Source organism: Corvus moneduloides, chromosome 29 (genome assembly GCF_009650955.1).
Source record: "Corvus moneduloides isolate bCorMon1 chromosome 29, bCorMon1.pri, whole genome shotgun sequence".
Classification (NCBI taxonomy): Eukaryota; Metazoa; Chordata; class Aves; order Passeriformes; family Corvidae; genus Corvus; species Corvus moneduloides.
Genome location: NC_045504.1, coordinates 2,881,990 through 2,898,770, shown reverse-complemented (window position 1 = coordinate 2,898,770; position 16,781 = coordinate 2,881,990). Strand labels below are relative to the sequence as shown.

The following is a 16,781-nucleotide window of genomic DNA, read 5'->3' as shown; positions in this document are numbered from 1 at the left end:
CAATGACACCAGTATGGGGGGGGGGTCCCAGACCAGTGACACCAGTGACACCAGTATGGGGGGGGGTCCCAGACCAGTGACACCAGTGACACCAGTATGGGGGGGGTCCCAGACCAGTGACACCAGTGACATCAGTATGGGGGGGGTCCCAGACCAGTGACACCAGTGACACCAGTATGGGGGGGGTCCCAGACCAGTGACACCAATGACACCAGTATGGGGGGGGGTCCCAGACCAGTGACACCAGTATGGGGGGGGTCCCAGACCAGTGACACCAATGACACCAGTATGGGGGGGGTCCCAGACCAGTGACACCAGTGACACCAGTATGGGGGGGTCCCAGACCAGTAACACCAGTAACACCGGTACAGGGGAGGGTCCCAAACCAGTAACACCAGTATTGGGGGGGGGGGGGGGGGGGGGGGGGGTCCAGACCAGTAACACCAGTACATGAGAACCCAGAGGCCCAGTTTCCCCAATACAGGGAATTCCAGGGGCCCAGTTTCCCCAGTCCAGGGACATTCCCAGTCCCAGTTCTCCCAGTCCCCCCATCCCAGCGCCCCCCAGGAACGCCCGGCACAGCAATTCCCAAGCAATTCCTTTAATTGCCGCAATTCCCGCCTTTCCCGCGGCATTCCCGGGAGCCCGGGGCTCATTTCTTCTCCTCGTCCTTCTTGTCCTTGCTGTCCTTGGCCGCCTGCGAGGCCAGGGAGCCCATGGCGTTCCGGATGGCCTCGTTGTTGGGATCCACCCCGGGAAGGTTCTCCAGGACGCTCTGCAGGAACTCCGGGTCCTGCATCACGTCGTAGTCGTCCTCCTCCTGCGGGAAAAGCCCCGGGAATTCGGGATGAGCTGGGATCCGGAGGGATCCGGAGGGATCCGGAGGGATGAGGAGGGGAGCGGGGAATGGGGCGGGCGGAGCTCAGGGAGGAGCGGGATCGTGGCAGCGCCATTCCCGCTGTGCCCGGGGATCCCGGCGGGGCTTGGGCGCTCCCCCAGGGATGGGGAATCCACGGGATAACCTTGAGGATTTGTCCCGAAAATCCCATTAAACCAGGACACGGAATCCTGGAACGGTTTGGGATGGAAGGGACATCAGATCCCATCCCATCCCATCCCATCCCAACCCATCCCAAGGCAGGGACGTTCCCCCTGTCCCAGGTGGCTCCAACCTGGCCCGGGACACTTCCAGGGATGGGGAATCCATGGAATCACCTGGGCCAGGGTCCAGGATTTATCCCTAAAATCCCAAATAAACCAGCCCAGGGAATCCTGGAACGGTTTGGGATGGAAAGGACCCCAAAGATCCACGGGCAGGGACAGCTCCCACCATCCCAGGCTGGAACCAGGCTGGAATTGGGGGCACTCCCAGGGATGGGGAATCCATGGGATAACCCAGGCCAGGCTCCCACAGGGAAGGATTTATCCCAAATATCCCATTTGAACCAATCCCTGGAATCCTGGAACAGTTTGGGATGGAAGGGACCTTAAGGATCATTGAATTCCCACCCCGTGGACAGTACAGGATGGGATGGGGCCGGAACATTCTGGAGTGAGCCGGGAATTGTCCCCCCAGCCCCACCTTGGCGGGCTCGGACGTGTCCATGGCCGTGCCGCTGTCCACCTCGGCCGCCTCCGCCTGGGCAAACTCTGGAAAACACCAAATCCCGCCCCAAAACCCGTGGGAAATGCACCCTGGGGCCCCGCGGGCGGCGCCTCCCGGGGCTGTCCCGGCGCTGTCCCGGCACCCACCGGCGCCCTGCAGGGACATCTGCATGGCGTAGGCGATCTGCTCCTCCTCCGTCATGGAGCTCAGGTCCGGCAGCCCCGCGCGGCCGAAGTCCGGCTGCCCGATGGTCATCTTGAGCAGGGCGTCGTCCGACTCTGCGGGAATCCGGAGCCCTGAGCGGCCGGGAATGGGCACGGCCGGGAACGGGCTCCCGGTGGGAACTGGGGTGGGGGCTCGGGGTGGATCCTTTGGGATTCTCCTGGATTCACCCTGAGGAACTCCCAGAGAATTCCCTGAGGAACTCCCTGCCTGCTTTGTTCATGGAATTCTGGAATGCTGCAGGTGGGAAGGGACCTCGAGCAGGGACATTCCCCTGTCCCAGGTGGCTCCAGGCTGGAACTGGACGCTCCCAGGGACGGGGAATCCATGCAATGAGCCGGGCCAGGGCCTCCCCACCCTCACAGGGAAGGATTTATCCCAAATATCCAACCCAAACCCACCCTCCCTTTTTATTCCCCCTCATTCCCAGCTCAATCCCAGCTCCCCATCTCCTCATTCCCATCCCAATCCCAATCCCAATCCCAATCCCAGCCTCACCGTCCCCCCTGGCCGCAGCAATCCCGGCCTCCGCCGCCGACGCGGCCGCCGCCCTCCGGGCCTCCTCCTCCTGCCGCTGCCGCTGCTCCTCCATGGACACCCGGAGCGCCTGGAAAACCCCGGAGACCCGGACTTGGGATACGGGGAGAGCTGGGAGCGAGGGATCTGCTGGGAATCCGCGCACCCACGGGACTCAGAGGAGCGGGAGGTCTGGGGTTTCATGGAATTCTGACGTTGGAAAAGGTCTCCAAGACCATGGAACGCAACCATCGAGGACCCGGCGCGTTCCCACCAGGATGGGAAGGGTTTGGGATTCAGGGAACAGTTGGGAATGAGGGCTCAGAGGGCTTGGGGAGCCCGTGGGGGTCGGTGCTGGAGGCCTCAAGGGATTTAGGGATTTGTGATATCCTGACACTGGAAATTCCCCCATCGCTGCTTTCGGGACTCTCAGACTCGGGGATTTTCCCATTTTGGGATCCTCAAACTTCGGGATCCTCACCAGTGCCAGCTCGGGATCAGTGCTGGGATCCACCCCGACCCCGCAGTCGGAGCCGCCCAGGCCCAGCCCGGCCGTGGGGTTTGCAATGGGGGAACCAAGGCATCCGGGTTTTTATGGGATTCCGGCGCTGCCAATCCCCAATTCCCGGGAACTCCGGGATCCTCACCAGTGCCAGCTCGGGATCAGCACTGGGATCCACGCCGAACTCGAAGTCGGAGGCGCCCAGGCCCAGCATGGCACCGCCCTCGCCCGCCAGGATGGGGGAGCTGATGAGGGCGTCGGCCAGGCTGGGCCCCGGCGGCACCGTCACCAGGTGGGAGCCGCTGCCGTCCTTCCCGTTGAGCGCCGTGATGAACGCCGTCAGCTTCTCCGTGTTGGCTTCCTGGGAAAAACCGGGATGTGGGAATGACCGGGGGGCCCGGAGCCGCCAGACGGTGCCGGAGGAGCCCAGGGGTTTGGGGTCTGTGGGATTGCGATGCTGGAAAAGGGCTCCAAGAGCGCCCAACGCAGCCATCGAGGCCAAGCGGAGGCACCGAACACATTCCCAGCGGGAATCGGGGATGGGAAGGGGTTGGGATACAGGGAAAGGCTGGAATTGGGGTTGGCCGGGCCGGACGTCGCTGGGAATTGAGGAGCCGAAGGATTCGGGGGCTGTGGGATTGGAACCTCGGGGAAGGCCTCCGGGATCATCAGGCCCAACCCCCAAGGACTCAACACGTTCCCAGCAGGAAATCAGGGATCCCAAAAAATGGGTCAGGATTTTCCAGCTCCCACAGGGGGACGGGGGAGGCGTGGGAAAGGCCCCAGAATTCCTCCCTGGAACTGGGGGATCTCGGGATTCTCACCTCCTCCCCGAAGTTGATGATGTCCACGTTGACCTTCTCCTTCTTCAGGCGCTTGGCCAACTTCACCAGCTGGGAATGGGGAGATTCCCTGGGATCGGCGGCATCTGGGATCTGTCCCAGCGCCCGGATCCGACGGAAACTCGGGATTTGGCCCCGCATCGGCTGCCCAGCTCCAAGGGATCCACCCCAGGGACCCATCCCAGAGATCCATGTCAAGGGTCCAAACAAGGGATTCATGCTGAGGATCCATCCCAGGGATCCACCCCTGTGACCCACCCGATCCTGGGCTGATCCCACAGCCGATCCCAGAACTGATCCTGGGCTGATCCTGGGGCTGATCCCAGAACCGATCCTGGGGCTGATCCCAGAACCGATCCCGGGCTGATCCCAGAACCGATCCCGGAACTGATCCTGGGGCTGATCCCAGAACCGATCCCGGGCTGATCCCAGAACCGATCCCAGAACTGATCCTGGGCTGACCCTGGGGCTGATCCTGGGCTGATCCCAGAATCGATCCTGGGCTGATCCCAGAACTGATCCCAGGCTGATCCCAGAACCGATCCCAGAACTGATCCTGGGCTGATCCTGTGGCTGATCCCAGAACCGATCCCGGATTTTCTGGGAGCCAATCTTGGGCTGATCCCAGAACCGATCCTGGGCTGATCCTGGGATGATCCCAGAACCAATCCGGATTTTCTGGGAGCCAATCCTGGGATGATCCCAGAACCAATCCCAGGCTGATCCTGGGGTTGCTCCCAGAACTGATCCCTGATTTTCCAGGAGCCAATCCCAGGCTGATCCTGGGATGATCCCAGAAGCGATCCCGGATTTTCCGGGAGCCAGTCCCGGGCTGATCCTGGGGCTGCTCCCAGAACCGATCCCGGATTTTCTGGGAGCCAATCCCGGGCTGATCCCAGAACCAATCCCAGGCTGATCCTGGGGCTGCTCCCAGAACCGATCCCGGATTTTCCGGGAGCCAATCCTGGGCTGATCCCAGAACCGATCCCAGGCTGATCCTGGGGCTGCTCCCAGAACCGATCCCGGATTTTCCGGGAGCCAATCCCAGCTGCTCCCGGCTCTCCCGGAGCCGATCCCGTGTCCCGAATCCCTGCCCCTTGGCACTCACGTCCTTGTCGCTGTCGTGCACGGGGCTGCCCACGAAGGCGATGATCCTCATCTTGTGGTTCTTGCCCTGCCGGTGCTTCAGCGCCAGCTGCGGGAGCATCCCGGCATCGATCCCGGCACCCGGGGCCATTCCCGGGAAAACGGGGATCCCCCCACCCCCCATCCCGGGATCGGCTCCCCGGGGGACGCTTGGATGGGGCTGAACTCAAATTTCCACGGATTCATGCGGCATCTCCGTGGATTCAGGGGGGATTTGCTGAGCTTTAGACTGAACTGCCCAGGATTCCCATTGGATTTCCATGGATTCCCATTGGATTTTCATGGATTTCCACTGGATTTCCATTGGATTTCTATGGATTCCCATTGGATTTCCATAGATTTCCATTGGATTTCCTTGGATTTCCATTGGATTTCCTTGGATTTCCATTGGATTTCCATGGATTTCCATTGGATTTCCATGGATTTCCATTGGATTTTCATGGATTTCCATTGGATTTCCATTGGATTTCTATGGATTCCCATTGGATTTCCATAGATTTCCATTGGATTTCCTTGGATTTCCATTGGATTTCCATGGATTTCCATTGGATTTCTATGGATTCCCATTGGATTTCCATGGATCCATGTGAAATATCCTGGGATTTGTGTGAAACTTCCATGGATTCAGAGTAGATTTCCATGGATTTATGCAAATTTAAGGTAGGTTTCCAAAGATTTTGACTGGATTTCCATGGATTCGTGTGAAACTTCCATGGATTTAGGTTGGATTTCATAAGATTTACGTTGGATTTCCATGGATTTAGGTGGGATTTCATAAGATTTATGTTGGATTTCCATGGATTTAGGTGGGATTTCCTAAGGTTTATGTAGGATTTCCATAGATTTATGTTGGATTTCCATGGATTTAGGTGGGATTTCCTAAGGTTTATGTAGGATTTCCATAGATTTATGTTGGATTTCCATGGATTTACATGGGATTTCCTAAGGCTCAGACTGGATTTCCATGCATTCAGTTTGGAATTCCTGGGATTCACGTGAGATTCCCATGGATTTCAGTCGGATTTCCATGGATTTATGCTGAGCCTTAAAAACTTCCCCACCACTTCAAGCAGGAAAAAAGCCCCAGGGAAACCCCAAATTTCCTCTGGCTGAAAACCCGGGAAGAGCCGATTTCCTGTGCCCACGCCGCTGCCCTCGGGAAAAGGCCGGGAAAGGGGCCGGGAAAGGGGCCGGGAAAAGGGCCGGGGAAGGGACGGGAAAGGGCCGGGAAAGGGCCGGGAAAGGGCCGGGAAAAGGGCCGGGAAAAGGGCCGGGAAAAGGGCTGGGAAAAGGGCTGGGAAAAGGGCTGGGAAAAGGGCCGGGAAAAGGGCCGGGGAAAGGGGCCGGGAAAGGGGCCGGGAAAGGGGCCGGGAAAGGGGCCGGGAAAGGGCCGGGAAAGGGCCGGGAAAAGGGCCGGGAAAAGGGCCGGGAAAAGGGCCGGGAAAAGGGCCGGGAAAGGGCCGGGAAAAGGGCCGGGAAAAGGGCCGGGAAAGGGGCCGGGAAAAGGGCCGGGAAAAGGGCCGGGAAAAGGGCCGGGAAAGGGGCCGGGAAAGGGGCCGGGAAAAGGGCCGGGAAAGGGGCCGGAAAAGGCTGGGAAAAGGCCGGGAAAAGGCCGGGAAAAGGCCGGGATGCCGGAATTGCAGGGCTGAGGTGCCCAGGGACTCACGTGAGCCACGCGGATGCCGGTGCCGAAGGTGATTTTCCCCTTGGGCTGCACCGTGTGGAGCTTGGACAGGATGCGCCCGGTGTCCGGGGTCAGCGTGGTCAGCACCTCGCAGTTACTGCGGGACAGCGGCCGCCATGGGCGCTCCGGGAATTCCGGAGGGAATTCCGGAGGGAATCCCCCCACCCTGAGGGCAATTCCTCTGGGAATCTCAGAGGGGATTCCCCACTGACAGCAACTCCTGGGAATTCTCTCCAAGAATTTGGGAGGGAATTGCCTCTGGAACTGAGCTTGGGGTCAGCGCTGAGGCTGGGAGCACTTTGCAGTTACGGGGGCAATTCCTTAAGGAATTCCTTTGGGAATCCGGGAGGAGATGCTCCCAAAAATCCTCCTTCAGTGCTTCCAGGCCAGTCCAATTCCAACTGGGAACGAGCCATTCCCAACTGTTTGCCAGCAATTCCCAGCTCCTTTTCCCTGCATTCCCAGCTGTCCCCAGCTCTGGTGATCCCAAAATCCCTCCCATTAAAGTTGGGAACAAACCATTCCCAACTGCTTTGGAATCATGTTGAGTTTCCCAAGAATTCCCTGCATTCCCAGCTGTCCCCACCTCCAGTGATCCCAGAATCCCTCCCATTCCAATTGGGAATGAGCCATTCCCAACTGCTTTGGGATCATGCTGAGTTTCCCATGAATTCCCTGCATTCTCAGCTTTCCCCATCTCCGGTGATCCCAGAATCCCTCCCATTCCTGCCAAGAAGGAGCCATTCCCAAGGAGCCATTCCCAGAGATTCCCAGCTCCTTTTCCCAGCATTCCCCAGCTCCAGCGATCCCAGAATCCCTCCCCTTCCAGCTGGGAACAAGCCATTCCCAAAGAGCCATTTCCAACAATTCCCTGCTCCTTTTCCCTGCATTCCCATCTCCCAGTGACCCCAAAATCCCTCCCAATCACGCCAGGAAGGAGCCATTCCCAGCTCCAGTGATCCCAGAATCCCTCGCAATCCTGCCGGGAACGAGCCATTCCCAACTGTTTGCCAACAATTCCCAGCTCCTTTTCTCTGCATTCCCAGCTGTCCCCACCTCCAGTGACCCCAAAATTCCCCCCATTCCAACCAGGAAGGAGCCATTCCCAAGGAGCCATTCCCAGTGATTCCCAGCTCCTTTTCCCTGCATTCCCAGCTCCAGTGATCCCAGAATCCCTCCCATTCCCACCGGGAAGGAGCCATTCCCATTCCCAGCGACCCCAAAATTCCCCCCATTCCCGCCAGGACGGAGCCATTCCCATCCCCAGCGATCCCAGAATCCCTCCCATTCCCGCCGGGAAGGAGCCATTCCCATCCCCAGCGATCCCAGAATCCCTCCCATTCCCGCTGGGAAGGAGCCATTCCCATCCCCAGCGATCCCAGAATCCCTCCCATTCCCGCCGGGAAGGAGCCATTCCCATCCCCAGCGATCCCAGAATCCCTCCCATTCCCACCGGGAAGGAGCCATTCCCATCCCCAGCGACCCCAAAATCCCTCCCATTCCTGCCAGGAAGGAGCCGTTCCCAACGAGCCATTCCCAGAGATTCCCAGCTCCTTTTCCCTGCATTCCCAGCTCCAGTGATCCCAGAATCCCTCCCATTCCCGCCAGGAAGGAGCCGTTCCCATCTCCAGTGATCCCAAAATCCCTCCCATTCCCGCCAGGAAGGAGCCATTCCCATCCCCAGCGATCCCAGAATCCCTCCCATTCCCGCCGGGAAGGAGCCATTCCCATCCCCAGCGATCCCAGAATCCCTCCCATTCCCGCCGGGAAGGAGCCATTCCCATCCCCAGCGATCCCAGAATCCCTCCCATTCCCGCCGGGAAGGAGCCATTCCCATCCCCAGCGATCCCAGAATCCCTCCCATTCCCACCGGGAAGGAGCCATTCCCATCCCCAGCGACCCCAAAATTCCCCCCATTCCCGCCAGGAAGGAGCCATTCCCAAGGAGCCATTCCCAGAGATTCCCAGCTCCTTTTCCCTGTATTCCCAGCTCCAGTGATCCCAGAATCCCTCCCATTCCCGCCAGGAAGGAGCCGTTCCCATCTCCAGTGATCCCAAAATTCCCCCCATTCCCGCCAGGAAGGAGCCATTCCCATCCCCAGCGATCCCAGAATCCCTCCCATTCCCGCCGGGAAGGAGCCATTCCCATCCCCAGCGATCCCAGAATCCCTCCCATTCCCACCGGGAAGGAGCCATTCCCATCCCCAGCGACCCCAAAATTCCCCCCATTCCCGCCGGGAAGGAGCCATTCCCATTCCCAGCGACCCCAAAATTCCCCCCACTCCCGCCAGGACGGAGCCATTCCCATCCCCAGCGATCCCAGAATCCCTCCCATTCCCGCCGGGAAGGAGCCATTCCCATCCCCAGCGATCCCAAAATTCCCCCCATTCCCGCCAGGAAGGAGCCGTTCCCAAGGAGCCATTCCCAGAGATTCCCAGCTCCTTTTCCCTGTATTCCCATCCCCGGCGATCCCGGAATGCCCCATTCCCAGCGCTCCGGCCGTACTTGGCCAGGGTGATGAGCCCCACGTTGTTCTCGGGGTTGCTGCGGGTTTTGGAGTGGCACACGATGTTGACGGCGTCCTGCTGCGCCTGCAGCCGCGTGGGCAGGAAGTCCCCGTTGCGCATGTACTCGCTGTTGTCCACGCTGCAATTCCAGGGGCGCGCCGGGAATGCCGCGGGGCCGCCCACGGCGCCGGGATCCCCCCGGAAACCCCCCCTAAACCCCCCCTGTGACCCCAGAATCCCCCCCAGCCCCGCCGGGAAGGAGCCATTCCCAGAGATTCCCAGCTCCTTTTCCCTGCATTCCCATCTCCAGCGCTCCCAGAATCCCTCCCATTCCCGCCAGCAAGGAGCCATTCCCAAGGAGCCATTCCCAGAGATTCCCAGCTCTTTTTCCCTGCATTCCCATCTCCAGTGACCCCAGAATTCCCCCCATTCCCACCAGGAAGGAGCCATTCCCAGTGATTCCCAGCTCCTTTTCCATGCATTCCCATCTCCAGTGACCCCAAAATCCCTCCCCATTCCCGCCAGGAAGGAGCCATTCCCATACCCAGTGACCCCAAAATCCCTCCCATTCCCGCCAGGAAGGAGCCATTCCCAACGAGCCATTCCCAGAGATTCCCAGCTCCTTTTCCCTGCATTCCCATCTCCAGCGCTCCCAGAATCCCTCCCAATCCCGCCAGCAAGGAGCCATTCCCAAGGAGCCATTCCCAGAGATTCCCAGCTCTTTTTCCCTGCATTCCCATCTCCAGTGACCCCAGAATTCCCCCCATTCCCACCAGGAAGGAGCCATTCCCAGTGATTCCCAGCTCCTTTTCCATGCATTCCCATCTCCAGTGACCCCAAAATCCCTCCCCATTCCCGCCAGGAAGGAGCCATTCCCATACCCAGTGACCCCAAAATCCCTCCCATTCCCGCCAGGAAGGAGCCATTCCCAACGAGCCATTCCCAGAGATTCCCAGCTCCTTTTCCCTGCATTCCCATCTCCAGTGACCCCAGAATTCCCCCCATTCCAGCCAGGAAGGAGCCATTCCCAAGGAGCCATTCCCAGAGATTCCCAGCTCCTTTTCCCTGCATTCCCAGCTGTCCCCACCTCCAGTGACCCCAAAACCCGCCCTGGTTTTGGGAAGGATGAGCTTCACCCGCCCCTAAAAGCGGATTGCAGTGGGAATAGCTGAGGTTTGCCCCCCAAACCCCTTTTTTTTGGGAATGCCTCCCATAAAGTCAGGGTTTTTTTGGGAATGGCGGAGGTTTATCCCTCAAAATATGGATTATTTTTTGGGAATGGTGCAGATTTAGCCCACGCAATCTGGGGGTTTTTGGGAATATCTCAGGATCATCGCCCCCCCAGATCTCCTTTTTTCTGGGAATGGCTCAGGTTTATCCCACAAAACCTGGAATTTTTCGGGAATGGCTCAGATTTATTCCCCTAAAGTCTCATTTTAACGGGAATGGCTCAGGTTTAGCCCAAGGAATCTGGGGATTTTTAGGAATTGCGGAGGTTTATCCCCGCAAAATCTGCTTTTTTTGGGAATAGCTGAGCCACATCCCAAATCCTGGAACTAAATCCCTCCCTCAGAGCTGGTGGGATCATCCCTTTTCCCAAGGAACCAGAATGAAATCCTAAAAGTCGATTTTACCCCCAAATTTAAGCCTTCCCTGAGGAACATTCAAAGTAATCCCAGTTTTAGCAGCATGGGAAGGGCTTTTTTTTTTTGGAAAAAACAGGGAATTGCTCCTGCTGTCCCAGGAGGTTTGAGGGCCTCGGCTGTGAGTCAGCAGAAGAGGGAATTTGATCCCAAAGGGATTTGATTCCAAGGGATTTGATCCAAAGGGATCACGGGATCGGGGAGTGGCTGCGCCCAAAAAACTGGGAATATTCCAGGGGTTTTCCTTCAAATCCCGTGGGAATGGGGAATCTCCTCCTTCCGTATTCCACAGGGAATGGGGACACCCCACAGGGAATGGGGACACCCCAGGATATCCCACAAGGGCCCCCCCAGACCCCTCTGGGTCTCCTAAGACCCCCCCAATCCCCTGTCCGTCCCCCCCAGACCCCTCTGGACCCCTCAAGATCCTGCTGACCCCTCCCGGTCCCCGTCTGTCCCCTCAGAGCCCCCTCAGGCCCCGTCTCCCCCTCAGATCCCCCCAAGTCCCCTCTCCCCAGCCCCCCGAGCCCCCTCACACCCCCCCACCCCTCAGGCCCGGCCTCCCCCGGGCCCGGCCCGCTCCGCCTCCCCCACGGGGATGACTCAGGGAAAGCGGCGGCGGCCGGGGCGGGCCGGGGGTTCCCGTGAGGGTGCCGGGGGGTGGCAGGGGGGGTCCCGGGGCCGCCGCCGCCGCTCTCACCACACCATGGTGCTCTCCAGAACCATCGTGGCCCCTTCCCTCAGCACCGGCCCGCTCCCCGCAGCGCCCAACAACGCGCCCGCTGATTGGCCGAGAGTCCGAAGCCAATCAGCGCGCCCCGTCTTTAGCGGGGTGTAGCGCGGGGCACGCTGGGAGTTGTAGTTCTGGGCGGGACATGATGGCGGCCCGGGGACACGGACGTGTCACCAGGGTCCCCAAAGTCCCGGGGCCGTCCCCTCCCTCCGCCGCCCCCTCCGTGGGGTCCGCGAGGAGCTCTCCTGTCCCCCCCAGCCCAAGAATACCCGGGGGGGGGGTCTCCTGTCCCCGTGTCCCCCCCCCCCCGACACCCCCTATGCCACCCCAGCGGTGTCCCCTTGTCCCCCCCACCCCAACGCCACCCTAGGGGGGTTCTCCGTCCCCATGTCCCCCCAGAGCCACCCCAGAAATGTCCCCATGGCCCTTTGCCCCCCAGAGCCACCCCAGGGGTGTCCCCGTGTCCCCTCCCACCCCAAGGGGTGTCCTCGTCCCCTTCTTCCACCCCCAGGGCCACCCCAGGAGTGTCCCCATGACCCCTGAGCTGTCCCCAGAGCCACCCTGAGCTGTCCCCCTGTCCATCCCTCTGTCCATCCCCCTGTCCCCCCGTCCATCCCTCTGTCCATCTCCTGTCCATCCCCCCGTCCCCAAAGCCACCCTGAGCTGTCCCCGTCCATCCCCATCTCCCCCCTGTCCATCCCTCTGTCCATCCCCCTGTCCATCCCTCTGTCCATCCCCTGTCCATCCCCCGTCCATCCCTCTGTCCATCCCCTGTCCATCCCCCGTCCATCCCTCTGTCCATCCCTCTGTCCCTCCCCCGTCCATCCCCTGTCCCCAAAGCCACCCTGAGCTGTCCCCCTGTCCCCCCCGTCCATCCCTCTGTCCATCCCTCTGTCCATCCCCTGTCCATCCCCCGTCCATCCCTCTGTCCATCCCTCTGTCCATCCCTCTGTCCATCCCCCTGCCCATCCCCCTGTCCATCCCCCTGTCCATCCCCTGTCCATCCCTCTGTCCATCCCTCTGTCCATCCCCCGTCCATCCCGCGTCCATCCCTCTGTCCATCCCTCTGTCCATCCCCCGTCCATCCCTCTGTCCATCCCTCTGTCCATCCCCCGTCCATCCCCCATCCATCCCTCTGTCCATCCCCTGTCCATCCCTCTGTCCATCCCCTGTCCATCCCCCGTCCATCCCTCTGTCCATCCCCTGTCCATCCCTCTGTCCATCCCCTGTCCATCCCTCTGTCCATCCCTCTGTCCATCCCTCTGTCCATCCCCTGTCCATCCCTCTGTCCATCCCCCTGTCCATCCCTCTGTCCATCCCTCTGTCCATCCCCCGTCCATCCCTCTGTCCATCCGCTGTCCATCCCTCTGTCCATCCCTCTGTCCATCCCCCGTCCATCCCTCTGTCCATCCCCTGTCCATCCCTCTGTCCATCCCTCTGTCCATCCCCCGTCCATCCCTCTGTCCATCCGCTGTCCATCCCTCTGTCCATCCCCCGTCCATCCCTCTGTCCATCCCCCTGTCCATCCCTCTGTCCATCCCTCTGTCCATCCCCCTGTCCATCCCTCTGTCCATCCCCCTGTCCATCCCTCTGTCCATCCCTCTGTCCCTCCCCCGTCCATCCCCCTGTCCATCCCTCTGTCCATCCCTCTGTCCATCCCCCTGTCCATCCCTCTGTCCATCCCCCTGTCCATCCCTCTGTCCATCCCTCTGTCCATCCCCCGTCCATCCCTCTGTCCATCCCTCTGTCCATCCCTCTGTCCATCCCCCTGTCCATCCCTCTGTCCATCCCCCTGTCCATCCCCCTGTCCATCCCCTGTCCATCCCCCTGTCCATCCCCCTGTCCATCCCTCTGTCCATCCCCTGTCCATCCCTCTGTCCATCCCTCTGTCCATCCCCCGTCCATCCCCTGTCCATCCCTCTGTCCATCCCCTGTCCATCCCTCTGTCCATCCCTCTGTCCATCCCTCTGTCCATCCCCCGTCCATCCCTCTGTCCATCCCCTGTCCATCCCTCTGTCCATCCCCTGTCCATCCCCTGTCCATCCCTCTGTCCATCCCCCGTCCATCCCTCTGTCCATCCCTCTGTCCATCCCTCTGTCCATCCCCTGTCCATCCCTCTGTCCATCCCTCTGTCCATCCCCCTGTCCATCCCCCGTCCATCCCCCTGTCCATCCCCCTGTCCATCCCCCTGTCCATCCCCCTGTCCATCCCTCTGTCCATCCCTCTGTCCATCCCTCTGTCCATCCCTCTGTCCATCCCCCTGTCCATCCCCCGTCCATCCCCCTGTCCATCCCCCTGTCCATCCCTCTGTCCATCCCTCTGTCCATCCCCTGTCCATCCCTCTGTCCATCCCTCTGTCCATCCCTCTGTCCATCCCTCTGTCCATCCCCTGTCCATCCCTCTGTCCATCCCTCTGTCCATCCCTCTGTCCATCCCCCGTCCCTCCCCCACACAGAGGCACAGCCGGGGGGGTTCAGCAGCACCCGGAGGTTCTTGGTGGCCCCGCCCGGGGACCTCCGGGGGGACGGAGGGGACGGAGGGGACGGAGGGGACGGAGGCCTGGGGGGCTGGGAAAGGCAGGAAAAATCCAGGAGCAAATCCAGGAGCAAATCCAGGAGCAAATCCAGGAGCAAATCCAGGAACCAATGCAGGAACCAATGCAGGAACCAGTCCAGTCCCAGTCCAGTCCCAGTCCAGTCCCAGTCCAGTCCCAGTCCGGGAACACCCCCTGGGCTCCACCGCCCCCCGGCCAGGGCAGGTCCAGCCCGGGGCCGAGCTCCCGGCGTGGCCCGAGGGGACGGCGGCGACGGCGGCTCCCGAGCGGGCAGGAAACTCCAGGAATTCCATCCCCAATCCAGGAGAAATCCATCGGCATCGGATCCTCCCGGGGCCGGCGGCTCCGTGAGGGGACAACGGGGACTTTAATTCCCGGGAAGTCCGCTCCCAGGCCAGGAAAATTCCATGAATTCCATCCCCAGGCCAGGAAAATTCCATCCCCATTCCAGGGAAAGTCCGTCCACGATCCGGAGCCGCTCCGGAGGCACCGGATTCTCCCGGGTGAGGTGACAGAAATTCCCGGCCAGGCACGAAAATCCCATGAATTCCATTCCCAATTCCAAGGAAAGTCCATCTGTCCTCGGAGGAGCCAAATACTCTCTTTTATCTCCTGGAAAATCCTCCCCGGAATTCCCAAACCCTTCCCCATTCCGGCCCCTCTGGAACAGGCAGATCCCAAAAAAACGCAACCAACCCCAGCCCAGAACATCCCAGCCTGGCCCAGCCTCCGGAGGAGGAGAATTCCCAGGAAAAAGGGGAAGCATCCCGAAATATTTAAATACTTCATAAATATTCGATCCTGGGGGGGGGGAAAAGAAATCGGGAAAATCGGGAAAATCGGGTCGGTTTTCCCCCTCCTGGTCCGATAAAAAATGGGAATAAACAGGGATTGGGAAGGGAATGTCTAATATAGACAGTTATTCCAAGGGAAAAGGGGAAAATCCACGGGAAAAGGGGAAAATCCAACGGAATCTTCCCCAAATTTCCTCTGGGAATCTTGGAAAATCCAGGTGGGAATTGCTGAGAGCCCTTGAGATCCAACCAGCTCCGGATTCCCGGGATAAGGCCATTCCAGGGGGGGTTTTGAGGGAAAAATCCGGGATTTTAGGGGGGGGAGAAAACAGCTTTTCCTTAAAAAAATATGGAGAAGGGGAAAGTGGGAAGAGCCTTGGGAATCTCCCGGAAAAAATTCCCTTCCTGCTCTACATTCCACGATTTCTTCGGCATAGAAAGCTCGAAATTCCGGGTTTTTTATAAAAAGCTGGGAGTTTTCCAAGCGGGAATCTTGGGAAAAGTCGTTTTTTTCCATAAAAAAAAACCAGGGATGGAGTGCAAAGTCAGCTCCAGTCCGAGGGGCTGCTCCGGGATTTTGGGATTTGAGATGGATCCAGGTGGAAAATTCCTCATTCCAGCTTTTTTCCCCATCCCAAAATCTGCTCCGAACGCAGCTGGAGTTTTGTGGGAGGCGGGGATTTTGTGGGAATCTCAGAGCCAAGCTCTAAAAAATGGGATTTGGGGCTCGGAAAACTGGGATTTGATCCGGGATTTTTGAGGGAAATCCTTAAAAAAACAGGGCTGCAAATCCCAGGAAGGGCTCGGCTTCTGAAGATCCCAAAAAATCCCCAAAAAGTCCCCAAATTCTTCCCTGATTGTGGGAAAAGCTTCCCAAAAATCCTGCTGGGAAAAGGGAGGAGGAGCCAGGAGCTTTTCCATGATTTCTGCTCCTCTTTTTCCCTGTTTTCCCTGGGATTTTTCCTTGGAAAAGCCGGAACAAATCCCGATTTATCAATAAAAAATAATAATTAATAATTAATAATCCCAAGAATTCCTGCAGGACTAAAAACTGGGATCGGATCCAAAGGAACTTCCAAAAAAATCGGGATAAAAATACCAAAAAAAAAAACCCCAAACCAATTCCCGGCGCGGCTCCGATTCCCGCTGGGAATTTTCCAGGAATTCACCCCCCTTTTATCCCAAAATTCAGGAATTCCTGGGAAGTTTCAGCTCCCTCTTCCCAAGGGTTTCATCCCTTCGCTGGAGCAGCTCCTCTTCCTCGCTTTTCCAAGGAAAGCGGCGGCTCCGAGAATTCCAGGGGAATCCCGATGTTTTTCCCAGGTGCCATTCCCGGTTTTCCAAGGGGATTCCCGGTCTTCCAGCTCCCAGGATTGGTGGAAAAGTGGGAATTCAAGGGATTTTTGGGATTCCATCTGGGAGCCGTCGGCACCGCTTCACTGGGAAGAGAGAAACAGGGAACGAGGGGAAAGTTGGGAATTGCCCTATGGAATATTCGGGGCCTTTCCCGAAAATTTCCCCCCTGGGAGAGGAGGGGGAGCCCAGGATTATCCCAAATCCCGCTGGGATTGAAGATGGAAAAGCTGGGAATGCTCGGGATGGGATTTGGGATATTCCAGGCTCGTTGCAGGCCTTGGGAATGAGAGGTTTTCCCCCTTTTCAGCCAATTCCAGGGATTTGGGGGCAGTTGAATCCATTGGGATTGAAACGGGAGAGTCTGGGAATGCTCAGGATGGGATGTGGGATATTCCAGACCCTTGGGAATGAGGGATTTTCCTCCTTTTCCTCCAGTTCCAGGGATTTGGGGCTCCCCAGGACCCTGGAATTTTCCCGGCTGAGCTTTGGGAAGGAGGGAGGAGCCGATCCCACTCCACTCCCACATCCCGGGATCCAAACCCCCCCCCAGTCCCTCCCAAATCCCTCGGAATTCCCGGTTTTTCCTTGGAAAACACTCACAAAGCTGATCTCGGTCTCCTGCAGCTCCTCCAGCTCCAGGGGCAGGGAAGGGCCGGGGGATCCGCTGGAAACACAAC

The 16,781-nt window shown here is 59.1% G+C and overlaps 2 protein-coding genes and 1 long non-coding RNA gene across 11 annotated transcripts; all 3 read right to left on the bottom strand.

The window, feature by feature from the left end:
* Window positions 1–585: 585 nt before the first annotated feature.
* Window positions 586–11,507, bottom strand: PSMD4 (proteasome 26S subunit, non-ATPase 4). 2 transcript variants are annotated; one of them, XM_032093545.1, is made up of 10 exons: window positions 11,368–11,472; window positions 9,023–9,163; window positions 6,501–6,615; window positions 4,797–4,883; window positions 3,671–3,739; window positions 2,992–3,207; window positions 2,327–2,435; window positions 1,753–1,884; window positions 1,583–1,650; window positions 586–820 (listed from the first exon to the last, which is right to left on the bottom strand). In XM_032093545.1, exons 1-10 carry the CDS (start codon window positions 11,391–11,393, stop codon window positions 653–655), a joined length of 1,131 nt encoding a protein of 376 aa, XP_031949436.1. In that variant the 5' UTR covers window positions 11,394–11,472; the 3' UTR covers window positions 586–652. The 2 variants fall into 2 exon arrangements, with proteins under 2 accessions (XP_031949436.1, XP_031949437.1); XM_032093546.1 differs by lacking the exon at window positions 9,023–9,163 and having other exon boundaries at window positions 11,368–11,507.
* Window positions 6,622–9,016, bottom strand: LOC116436420 (uncharacterized PE-PGRS family protein PE_PGRS46-like). Of its 7 annotated transcripts, XM_032093537.1 has the most exons (4): window positions 8,429–9,016; window positions 7,575–8,110; window positions 7,225–7,414; window positions 6,622–7,002 (listed from the first exon to the last, which is right to left on the bottom strand). In XM_032093537.1, the coding sequence occupies exons 1-4, from the start codon at window positions 9,000–9,002 to the stop codon at window positions 6,824–6,826; spliced, it is 1,479 nt and encodes a 492-aa protein (XP_031949428.1). In that variant the 5' UTR covers window positions 9,003–9,016; the 3' UTR covers window positions 6,622–6,823. The 7 variants fall into 7 exon arrangements, with proteins under 7 accessions (XP_031949428.1, XP_031949424.1, XP_031949425.1 ...); XM_032093533.1 differs by having other exon boundaries at window positions 7,575–9,016; XM_032093534.1 differs by having other exon boundaries at window positions 6,622–7,414; window positions 7,575–9,016.
* A 565-nt stretch (window positions 11,508–12,072) lies between the features above and the next one.
* Window positions 12,073–16,741, bottom strand: LOC116436425. Of its 2 annotated transcripts, XR_004237008.1 has the most exons (3): window positions 16,705–16,741; window positions 14,234–16,187; window positions 12,073–12,083 (listed from the first exon to the last, which is right to left on the bottom strand). It is a non-coding gene; the product is annotated as an uncharacterized LOC116436425 (long non-coding RNA). The 2 variants fall into 2 exon arrangements; XR_004237007.1 differs by lacking the exon at window positions 12,073–12,083 and having other exon boundaries at window positions 13,873–16,187.
* Between the last annotated feature and the right edge of the window lie 40 nt (window positions 16,742–16,781).

Bases quoted from the DNA above. Each gene is read 5' to 3' on its own strand.
- LOC116436420 (XM_032093533.1), bottom strand. From the start codon at position 9,002: ATGGGGCATTCCGGGATCGCCGGGGATGGGAATACAGGGAAAAGGAGC. The intron at 7,415-7,574 runs GTGGGGACAGCT...GGTCACTGGGAG, and splicing joins GAATTTTGGGGTCACTGGAG to ATGGGAATGCAGGGAAAAGG. The intron at 7,003-7,224 runs TCACCGGAGATG...GGGATTTTGGGA, and splicing joins GAATGGGAGGGATTCTGGGA to TCACCAGAGCTGGGGACAGC.
- PSMD4 (XM_032093545.1), bottom strand. From the start codon at position 11,393: ATGGTTCTGGAGAGCACCATGGTGTG. The intron at 4,884-6,500 runs GTGAGTCCCTGG...ATGCTCCCGCAG, and splicing joins CCGGCATCCGCGTGGCTCAC to CTGGCGCTGAAGCACCGGCA. The intron at 3,208-3,670 runs GTGAGAATCCCG...GGTTTTTCCCAG, and splicing joins TCATCAACTTCGGGGAGGAG to GAAGCCAACACGGAGAAGCT.